General features: G+C 32.5%; 1 protein-coding gene across 3 annotated transcripts in view; it reads right to left on the bottom strand.

Annotated features, from left to right (window-relative positions):
• Window positions 1-12,260, bottom strand: part of LOC114332268 (sodium- and chloride-dependent GABA transporter 1-like) — a 230,178-nt gene that overhangs the window by 23,272 nt on the left and 194,646 nt on the right. For all 3 annotated transcript variants that reach the window (XM_028282037.2, XM_028282035.2, XM_028282038.2), the window contains one exon: window positions 3-206. In XM_028282037.2, coding sequence (XP_028137838.1) covers window positions 3-206 — 204 coding nt within the window. The remainder of the gene's footprint in view (window positions 1-2; window positions 207-12,260) is intronic.

Here is a 12,260-nt window from a genome sequence, read left to right as displayed (position 1 = left end):
ACAGCCATAAGTATAGGAGCAATGTACTTCCAAGAAATCCTCCAAAACAATCCTGGGCGTATCCCCATCATTTTCTCTATACAATCTCCCAATCGGTCAACACCAAAGAACCAGGAAATAGCTATAGTTTGGAAAAAGCATACCCAAAGTAATGACATTCCACTTGCTGAATAGTAGTCCACTAGTTGGAATATATACATTCCTCCCTGAAAAGCAAAAAATTTTAGTTTCTATCAAAAATTTTTCTCTCTATTACATGTTAAAAGATATAAAAATTGTAATTTAATGAGGATATAAAGGAGTTTTCCAATCTTCCAAATATTCAACACCCCTGCACTGGCGAAGCGTTTATGTAACCATTGTTACCATTGGTAACAGTTAAAATTTGTAAATAAATATTTTATGACTACTATGAAATAATTCCATTTATATTTTTTAAAAATAGAAATATTTGTTAATAGTATCTACCTAATTCAGTAAAATAGCCAACTAGACACACGAAAATATCAGCGAGTTTATGTAAAATCGGTTGCACGTTATTATAATACGCCCTTACCACAGTATAAAGAGGTTCCATATTTATACTGTGCCCTTACCGTGCGCCGCGCCGTTTACCACTTCTGTGAGTGGCAACGATAGTAGGATCTTTGACTGGGTCGTCTCTGAAAATTTTGCGGGGACGATGGCTCTGAAACCGCGTATTGGTGTTACCAAATTTTAATTTGGTGACGCTAGGTAGGGCCGGTGTCTATCGGGACAGAAAATACCGACCGTAAGAATATCAGACTTAATAAATGCAATTTTAATTATTATTATAATTATAGGTAATAATTATAATTCCATTTATGAAGTCTGTTATTCTTAGGGCCGGTATTTTCTCGATTAAACTCCGGTTAGTTAACCGTACCGGCCCTTTGGATTCGATTATTGCATAATATGCATTATTCATTATTAGTTTATAACTTGTAACTGTACTTGCTTATTATACAGATAATATATCTATACCTTTTTATCCTATATAAATCATATTAATCGATTTTAATTACTTGTCGAAATATATTAATTAACAACAACATTATTATAATATGACATATAATAATATTGATTATACAGTACATTGTAGTGTATAATTAATAAAATAAAAATTATTTAATATTTTAGGCTAAAAATGACAAATGAATGTACTAATTAGTATACTAATTATACAATTTGGATTTTTTAATAAAGTATAAAGGTGATATAATACATATTTTACCTAAAAACAACAAATATGTTTTTAGTTTGTAGATACTTTATATAATTTCTTAAATTTTTAATTTTTTAATTTTATTTCATCTATTTTTATAATAGACCTGGATCGCGCGTACCAAAAAAAAGTTGATTAATAGCAAGCTGAAAGTTCACGGTGTCTAGTCGAACAAACTTTGATGTATGGGAACACTGTATATATAAAAATATTTATAAAATACATTATATATATATATATATATATATATATATATATATATATATATATATAGATAATATATAATATATCTGGTATATATTTAATATCTGGTTTTGGTAACACTTTAGAAAAAGTCACGCGTCGCCACTGCACCCCTGAACTTCTGAGATTAATTGTCTGCAGCTGCAAGGGAAACTGTAAAAGTATATAGGCTTGTAGAAAAGCAGGTCTCAAATGCTCCGCAGTGCGCCTCAAGTATTCTGGTGAGACCTGCAGTACCATCATGTAAAAATCGAAGATGAATTACCCACAATGATGCCAATTGTAAGTCCCATTCTCCGGCAAACAATCACCTCCGATACTAACCTGAACCGCAGTCTATACCATCAGAGAAAATGAAAAACAGTAACTGGAACCCAACTTTTTAAATATACAGAGTGAGTTTTATGTATGGAAACACTCAATTATCTCGAAAAAAACTTGCACGAGTTTTCAAGTAGGAGTTTTCTAATGCGGCCGATATTATAGTGCTAATTACATTGTTGTCATATTTTCCGTTTTTCTGGAAATCTTATGAACTTTCGTATTTCAAATGGAACACTCTGTATATTTTTTGCGTTTTGAAGTCCTTAAGAAATAATGATTATTTTTCATGTTATATTCCCTATACCTAAATGCCACAATTTCGGAGTTATGGCTACATTTATTAAAAAAAAATTAAACAAATAATAAAAATCAATTTTTTGACCCGGGTAAACACTATTTTAGGTTGTTTGGATCATTGGGAATAAAAAAGATCTTTTTAATTTTTCTCTAAAATTAATCGTTTCCGAGTTTTAAACAATTTAAAACTGAAAAAAAAATCGAATAAAGACGATTTTCAAGGTTCAAGAACACAAAGTGACAATGTTATTTTTGAAACTGCGAAGTACCCAAATTCAAGCTCAAGCCTTATTTCCCAATAAAATAAAATAAAATCAAAATGTAATTCCGTACAGGTTGGAATAAATGTTTTATTAAAATTTAGGTCAAGACAAAAGGTATTTTCAAGAAAGTATATGATTCATATGAGGGCATCATTGTTTAAATAATTAAAAATCGGTAATTTTTGCCCAAAATTTACTTTTTTAACTGCTGCGTAAATTCTTGTTTTTATTAAGGATTTTACAATTTTTTTCTGCAAAGATAAATAAACAGTCTTTTATATGAGACTTACTAAATTAAATTTGACCCGTAATTAATTTATATAATTTTAAATCCAAATTGAAAAACAAATCTCCAAAAAAATATTATTTGCAATATAAATAAGCGCTATAAAATATTTTGTTTTGCAGAAAAAGTTGCGCTATGATATCACTATAAATTGACAAACAAATTGGTTGATAAATATTGAGTAGTTTAAGAGAGATTTAATTTGATTATAAAAAATTACCATTTTGTCAACTGCAAAAACGCGGTTGTTGCCGATAGAGTATACAAGTTTTTAAGGTCTCATTTGTTTTGCTTTTATGTATATTTTCGACAAATGTATTGACAAATCAAAATTTCAATTAGACGCCCTTCCAAAATGGCGTTTGAAAATTGGTGTAATTTGTTTAAAACTAATTAAAACACGAATTACCGCAGCAGTTAAAAAAGTAAATTTTGTGCAAAAATTACCCATTTTTAATTATTTAAACAATGATCCCCTCATATGACTCATATATTTTCTTGAAAATATCTTTTGTTTGGACCTAAACTTTGATAAAAAATTTACTCCAACCTGTACGGAATTACATTTTGATTTACAGGTATTGTAATTTTATTTGATCGGTCTATAAGTAATTTGAGATTGTTTCATTCTGTTCATTAGTAATTTGAGATTGATTCATTGTTTCACACTTCATTAAAAATTAAAAAGCAATGTTATAGAATAAAACGAGGCAAAAAATCTTATGGCAATTATTACAAGAAGAGTTGGACTTGAATTTAGGTACTTTGTAATTTAAAAAATTATATTTTTTACTTGTGTTTTTGAACCTTGAAAATCGTCATTATTCGATTTTTTTCAGTTTTAAATTGTTTATAACTTGGAAACGATTAATTTTAGAGAAAAATTATAAAATGTCTTTTTTGTTCCCAATGATTCAAACAACCTAAAATAGTGTTTATCCGGGCCAAAAAAATTTATTTTTATAATTTGTTTTTTTTTTAATAAATGTAGTAATAACTCCGAAATTAGGAATATAACATGAAAAATAATCATTATTTCTTAAGGACTTCAAAACGCAAAAAATATACAGGGTGTTCTATTTGAAATAAAAAAGTTCATTCGATTTCCGGAAAAACCCTACCCTACCTACCAAAATCTATAAATATCTTCTAAGCCGTTTTCGATATAATTGAGTGTTTCCATACATAAAACTCACTCTGTATAATTATGCTAGAATTCCACGTAAAAAACGTTCATCCAGCCTCTACCTCATCATTATCGTCATTGGTGCATCGTCATCAATGTGCTCTAAAAGAGCCTCGATCTTCCCAAGTCCATTACGCCAGTCAGATCTATCCATTGTTACCTGTTGCCAGTTTTCTTCCATCCTCATCTACGCCATCCTTCCATCTGAATTTTGGCCTACCCCTATTTCTACTTCCCACATGTTCTCACATAAGGATTCTTCTAGGAAGGTTATTCTGCTATGATCTTGCTAGATGTCCTGTCTAGCTTAGTCTTCCTATTAGAGATACTACGTCTTTACCACCAAATATACAAATGCAAGTACCACCATCCATCATCATTCTCTTTGCCTTATCCCTATGCGGGATCGGCTTCCCTAATTGCATTTCTCCACACAATTCTATCTTGGGTCATATCAATGTTAACCCCCTTTACCAACATGTCCTGCTTCATCGTCTCCCCCCAGGTCTTCTTTGGTCTCCCTCTCCTACTCCTTCCAGGAATCTGCACTTCAGCTATTCTTCGTATTGGGTGATTAACGTCTCGACGATGAACATGACCAAACCATCTTAACCTATGCTCTCTCATTTTGGCATCAATTGGTGCCACACCTAGACTTCCCCTAATATACTCATTTCTAATTTTATCCTTCTTTGTCACTCCACTCATCCATCTAAGCATTCTCATTTCCGCCACATGCATTCGTTGTTCCTATTTCTTTTTCACTGCCCAACATTCAGTTCCGTACATCATAGCCGGTTTTATGGCTGTTTTATAGAATTTTCCCTACAGCTTCATTGGAATTTTTCTGTCACACAACACACCAATCGCTTCTTTCCACTTCATCCATCCAGCCCTAATTCTACTGCATGCATCTCCATCTATTTCTCCATTACTCTGTAATACCGATCCTAGGTACTTAAAACTATTGAAAACGTTTTCGATTTTTTATAAAAAATCATCATCAGTGTTCGATAAACTGGATGCTAGCTGAGCCACAAAAGAAAAATATCTGGGTAAAAACCCTTTATATTTACATATAATATAAATGCCTTAAAAGTGCATACTTCAGTAAAAAGCCCTGTGATGGTTACATGGCAACCAGGATAATGCCCTAAGGTAATGTATACAGATTTCCCAAAACGTGGGATCCAAATTGAGTTGATTATATTTCAATGACTTAACGGCAACTGCCAATGGCAACCTTCAATGGCAACAGTTGCCATTAAGTCATTGAAATGTAATCAACTCAATTTGGATGTGAGAGTTGGGAAATCTGTATACATTACCTTAGGGCATTATCCTGGTTGCCATGTGACCATCACAGGGCTTTTTATTGAAGTATGTACTTTTAAGGCATCTATATTATATGTAAAGGGTTTTTACCCAGATATTTTTCTTTTGTGGCTCAGCTAGCATCCAGTTTATCGAACACTGATGATGATTTTTTATAAAAATCGAAAACGTTTTTGTGATGGAGCCCTTTTAAGGGATTTTAATAAAAAAAATTTATACCTTTTACAAAGGATTTCTTTCCAATTTTGTGATTGATTGTATACAGGCAACTACAGGAACAACATTTTCTTCTCCTTGTGGATTTTTTAAAACTATTGGTTTTCACAATCATTTCACCATCCAAAGATACCATTTTATTTGTAGTAGCTCCATCTTTAAATGAACATTCCAAATACTCTGTTTTTGTCCTACTAAGTTTTTAACCTTTTCCCTCCAGAGCTTGTCTCCACTGTTCCAGTTTTTGTTCTAAGTCTCTTTCACTATTTCCTACTAACACGACATCATCAGCATACATTAAGCACCATGGAATGTTACCCTGTAGTTTCGCTGTTATCTGGTCCAAAACTAATGAGAATAAATATGGACTAAGCACAGAGCCTTATTGCAATCCTACTTTCACTTGAAATTTATCAGTCTCTCCCACACCTGTCCTAACACTAGTCGTTACTCCCTCATACATATCCCTCACAATCTTTACATATTCACCAGGGACTCCTTTCTTATTGAGTGCCTACCACAGAATCTCTCGAGGAACTCTATCATATATGCTTTCTCAAGATCAATGAATACCATATGAGCGCTTTTTTCTTTACTACTGTATTTTTCCATCAACTGCCTTATAATGAAAATTGCATCTGTTGTTGATCTACCCTGCATAAAGCCAAATTTATTCTCGGATATTTGGGTCTCTTCACGTATCCGTCTATCAATTACTTTTTCCCATATTTTCATGGTGTGGCTAAGCAGCTTTATAGCCCTGTAGTTTGTACGTTGTTGTATATCTCCCTTGTTTTTGTAAACAGGTACCAGTATACTGCTTCTCCATTCGTCTGGCATTTGTCCGACTTCCATAATTCTATTAAATAGACCTGCTAGCCACCTTGTTCCTGTCTCTCCCAATGCTCTCCATTCTTCCCCAGGAATATCATCTGGTCCTACCGCTTTTCCTTTCTTTATTTTTTGAAGCGCTTGAGCCACTTCCTCGTTGTTTATTTTGGTGACCATTTCTGCTACTCTCTCCGTTGACTCTACAGGCTGTCTGTCAAATTCTTCATTTAATAAGCTGTCAAAGTACTTTCTCCATCTCTTTTTGACATCATTTTCTTGAACTAGTATTTTATTATTTTCATCTCGGACACATCTAATCTGATTAAAATCTTTTGCTTTCTTTGCTCTCTGTTTGGCTATTTTATATATCTTCGTTTCGCCTTCCCTGGTATCAAGTTGATCGTATATGTTTGAATACGCTTCTGCTTTGGCTTTTGCTACTGCTACTTTCGCTTCCTTTTTCGCCACCATATAGTTTTGAAGATCTGTGTCGGATCTGGTTTCTTGCCACTTTTTATATAATTTTCTCTTCTCTTTTATTTTTCCTTGTACTTCGTTTGACCACCACCAAGTCTCTTTATCCTCAAACTTTTTTTCCTGACGTTTTCCTAAGTATTTCAATAGCAGTCTCTCTAATACTACTGGCCATTTTTCTCCAAATTGTATTAGGGCTTCCTTTCATGTTCCAACATATTTTTCTACCATTCTTCTCCTGAATAGACCTTCTTTCTCATCTTTCAGCAGCTACCACTTGATTTTTTGTGGTCCTCTCCGATATTTTTGTTTAGTTTCGCTTTTTACTTCGATGTCCAGAACAAGCAGCTTATGTTGTTGGCTTACTGTCTCACTAACTATTACCTTGCAGTCCTTGCGTTCACGTACAGTCGAAAAAATGAAAGAATACCCACGAACGAACATATAAAACACGCTGTATTTTCCTGTCACCGTGTCACACAAAAAATTGACCAGCGGAAATACATGTAATAATTATTATTACATGAACTTGCGATGGTCAATTTTCTTTGTGACACGGGGACAGGAAAATACAGCGTGTTTTATATGTTCGTTCATGGGTATTCTTTCATTTTTCCGACTGTATGTCTTCTTTCCTTATCATGAAGTAGTCTATTTGGGATTGATGTTGTCCACGTTTGTAGGTAATAAGTTGAGTTTCTCTCTTTTTAAAACCTTTTCTAAATGCAAGTACCACCAAATATACCAAATATACAAATATTTATATCTATGGTATATATCGTGGTTGTACCTCCTCCTAGAAACACCATTTTCACAGATGAGACCAAATCTTCCTCTCAGGATCCTTCATTAAAATATAAGCAGGAGGTTTTCATCTGCCTTGGAGATTATCCATGTCTCCGATGTATATGTCAACACTGGTTGTATAAGTGTTTTGTATATGGTTATTTTTGTTTTTGGCTTAAGATTCTGCTTATTATATGTCTACTCAATCCAAAATAGCATTTCTTTGCTAGGATTATCCTTTGCTTAATTTCTTCCGTCATGATGTTCTTGGTGATCAGGGAGCCCAAGTATGTAAATTTGTCCACAACTTCAAAGGTAGAGTCATCAACCGTAAATTGGTGACAGACGTTTCTGGCTCTATTATTGAATGTTGATGCCATTATTTTAGTTTTTTCCTCATTCGCTTGCAGGTCCATATTTTTTGAGGCATTTGAGAAAGTGGTATACCTTTCTTCTAGCCTGCATGTTGTGCGGGCAACTAGGTCCACATCATCTGCATATGCCAAAGCTTGGGATGATTTATTAAAAATATTTCCTCTGTTGTCTATTCGGGCATCTCTGACCGCATTTTTCAGTTGATTTTGCATGTTGAAAAGGAGACACGCCAGCGCATCTTACTCTCGCGCTTATAAAATTTTCTATAGGGTTGCTAGTTTATGAGGTACATCGCAAAGACTTTGGACTCCCTTTTTAAGAAAAATATTATAATAAAAAAAATTTGTAACTTTTATCTGCACACAAATCCACACTATATTATTTCGCTTAAAATAGAGCAAGTACTGAAATACCTATCTAAAATTTGGTGTGTGTGAAGAAAATTTGACATAATTAGAGAGTTGGTTTATGTAAAGCTGTGTCGCCTAGTGCTCTATTCACAAAACTCTATTCATTTCAAGCAATATACATAACAATGGGAAGACCGAGTTTAAATTTAATATCTCGCTAGCTTTATCTTATATTTTATATTCAGTAAAGGTAGCGGTTGCATTTGCCAGCTTCTATCAGGGTTTTAATTTGAATATTCGGAAAACTAAAAGTAAGTCATATCTCCTAAAATTACCGTGTAGCAATTAGGAATAGAGATAAATCTTATTTTCAGAGAAAATAAAGGAATATCAACTTAATTATATTTTAATAATAGTTTTGAAATTTACTATCAAACAAAATTTACAAGGTGTCTTTAGCGACAAATAAGTAAGTAGGCCAATATGTCGGTCTAAAAATGAGTGTGACAAAAACAAAACAATGGAAAACACAAAGAACCACTTACAGACTTATAACTAGAGAGCGGAATATACCTATGCAACACAACATTACCAAAATATGGGCATATATATGCATTACTTTTACTACAAATATGCAGGTATTTTTTCTAAATTTGTCTAAATATGCAAATGCATATTAAAAATACTCAAAAATAAAACAATATATTAAATATAAACATTTATGTTTAAAAAAAATTCAGCCTACATTTATGTTTAATACATATTTATTTTTCACATAAAAACAAATGAAATGACACACAAAAACTGATATTATAATTAAATTAAGAATCTAAATTATAGTATGAATTTATAATCAAATATTTTTCAAAATTTTCAACTAGCAACTTTTGCCTTCTATCACTAAAAACGTGTTTGGACACAGAAAAAGTTCGTTCTACATCTACTGATGTTATAGGACAATATTTTAATTTAGGCAGTAAACTAATTGGCCAAGTCGTAAGATCTTCAGAAAAGTTGCCTTCAAAAATACGTACAACTTTCCTCAAACAATCGAAGCCCTCATTTTTTTCTAAAACATTTTTTAATTTATTTCTAATTGTAATCCCTGTATTTCCGGGAATTTTTTGACAATGAGCAGAAAAAGTGTTAACAAGATTAACAAGAAATCAATTTTCATACGAGAAGCTGAAGAACAAAAGCGGAATTGTCTACAATTTGATGGATTTTTGTATTTTGATGCTTCTCTCATGTCCGTCTTTATAGAAGTAAAAGCGAATTTGTAGAATAAAAACACTCTTTTCAGAAAAATTTCTTTTGTGGGACATGATGCTTTTGTTTGTCAGTTCCTCATTTAAAAAATGAAATGTGAAAATGAATGTAACTTACGATTTTGGAACAGGCCTTGCAAAATACTTTGTCTCCACTTAGCTTTAACTCGGGAAAACACTTTATCCAAGCACTTTTTTGAATGGTAGACATATTTAAATTTAATATATACCAATCACTTCAAAAACACTAAATACGATACAACGTTTACTTTAAACAAATGTTGGCCGGAAACTGACAAAATAAATATTATACCCTTAAAAACAGGTTACTACGACTTGCTACGCTAATAAAATAATATTTTTCTGGGAACACCCATAATTGTTAAATTCAGGTAGTAATGGGAAAGTCCAGATAGATAATAATGAGCGATAGATAGATAAATAACGAGCTCGTTCATATCGTTATAAAATTCCAACTAAGAGAGGAAAATTTTAAACTTTTATATAATTTATTTTTAAAATATGCAAAATAAATCGTGTTTAGCTTAAATATGCAATGTTGTGTTTGTTGTCTGAAAATATGCAATATATGCATCTATATGCACTTTGCATATATTCCGCTTTCTACTTATAACTATAATTGACGATGAGGTAGAACAAATCCAAGAATAGACATATCTACCTGGGCCAAATTTTTAAACTTGACAAAGAAAACCAAAGTGCAGAAATCACTAGAAAAGCAAGACTCCGATGGACAGGATTTGGAAAACTCAGTTGAATATTTAGGAAGCGCAAAATACCTCAATGCTTGAAGCCCTTGCTATCATGACATATGGATGTCAAAGGTGGACCCTAACTAAGGCAAATATGAATAAACTAGCCAAAAAACTAGCAAATATAAATAAAAAAGGCAATGGAAATGGTAACGTTGGGTATACGACAGTGAGATAGAATAAGTAATGACTGGATGAAATATAAAAAAGTCGAGAATATCACAACAAAAATTGCTCAACTCAAAAAGAACTTCGCAGGCCACACTGCTAGACAAAAAAACAAACGTTAGAATGCCACAATACAACAGTAAAGACCTTAAAAAGGTAGATGGCAGGTAAATTTTAAGTATGTTGCTCAGGATCAAGATGGACGGAAGGAGTTGGTAGAGGCCTGTATCCAAAAATGGACGATGAAAGGCTAAAAAGAAGAAGAAAAACATTTGTCTAGGTATCAAATCCATAAAGCAAAGAAGACTAGATGTAGCACTTTATGATTCTTAGACGCGTATTGAACGAGAGATTTCTATTATTTTAGAAGAGATTTTACCCCATTTAGAAAGCCAGTTAATGAAAGAACTAATCTCAACAAGACCTACACATACTCACACGCACTCAGTCATCAAGACAGCTAAGAAACTTCGCCTTTTGTGATTGCATTATGCAAGCTCTTACAAAAATGAAAGTATCAACATATCTAAGGAGGATAACGACTAGCTACTTCTCTGATGGACTTTGAAGCATGACATAGTCATAGTTAAAGGAATATAAAGTTACTGGGGAGTACCATAAGGCTCTTCGTTATGTCCTCTATTGTATGATGCATTACAAAAGCTAGAATTACCAAGGTTGTTAGAGTCGTGGCATATGCCAATGACGTGGCTGTGGAGATCATCGCAAAGCACCTTGGGAAAATGAATCTCACGTTGGATATCATCTTCGAGCGAATCTGCCAGTGAATGAACGCAGTCAATTTAGAACTATCGAAGCACAAAACTAAGACAGTGCTTATTACTAGTCGTAAATAGGTTGAAACGGTAACGCTCAGCATTCTAGAATATGAAATCACATCACAACTATTCGATCGATACTTGGGAGTAATGACTGATGCAAGATTCAGTTTTAAGCAGCAGGTAGATCAAATCAGTGCTAAAGCGTCCATTGATGACTAATGTACTTTAAGAAGAAATGAGAAGTGTATTTAACCCCTCATCCACCAGAATTTAAATACATCGTTTTCCTTCTACAATACCTTTTATTTTAGTGTTATTTCTATGTTCAAAAAGTTGGGCGGATTTGAAATGAACGGTTTTTGAAAAAAATAAGATCAAATTATAGAGCGCATTTTTAATTTTTTTAAAAAATCTTCTTTTTCTCCATGAAACTCAAAAAGATAAGAGATACAGTAATGAAAAATAAAAACAAAATTTTTATCTAAAAAACCTACATTTTTTACCGTATCATTTGTTGATATCTCTTATCATTTTCGAGTTACATGGAGAAAAAGGAAGATTTTTTAGAAAATGTAAAAATGAGCTCCTAATTTGATCTTATTTTTTTTTTTTCAAAAACCATTCATTTTAAACCTGTCCAACTTTTTGAACATAGAAATAAAGCTATGATAAAAGGTATTGTAGAAGAAAAAAACGATGCATTTAAATTGTGGTGGTTAAGGTGTTAAATATACTTCTCATTTTTTCTTAAAATACATCAGTCATAAATTTGTTTGCAGCATATCTCGCTTAGTTTGAATGTAATCTACATTTAATATGTCAAGCTTGTCAAGCACTACAAAAGGTATTGGTAGCAGTATACACCTAAAATCGACCATTCCTCTGTTATTTCAAGTTGAATTCACCGATTTGAGCATGAACCAAAAAAACAAACTCTTTTCACCTACTATATCTTTTTTTTATTATAACTAGAAGATTTATTTTTTTTTCCCATAATCATCACTACGATGATGATTATTATAATTACAATCTGGTCATACTTGACCAATGAGCAATT

This window comes from Diabrotica virgifera, chromosome 4, assembly GCF_917563875.1.
Source record: "Diabrotica virgifera virgifera chromosome 4, PGI_DIABVI_V3a".
In the NCBI taxonomy this organism is placed as follows: Eukaryota; Metazoa; Arthropoda; class Insecta; order Coleoptera; family Chrysomelidae; genus Diabrotica; species Diabrotica virgifera.
This window is presented reverse-complemented; position numbering and strand designations above follow the sequence as displayed.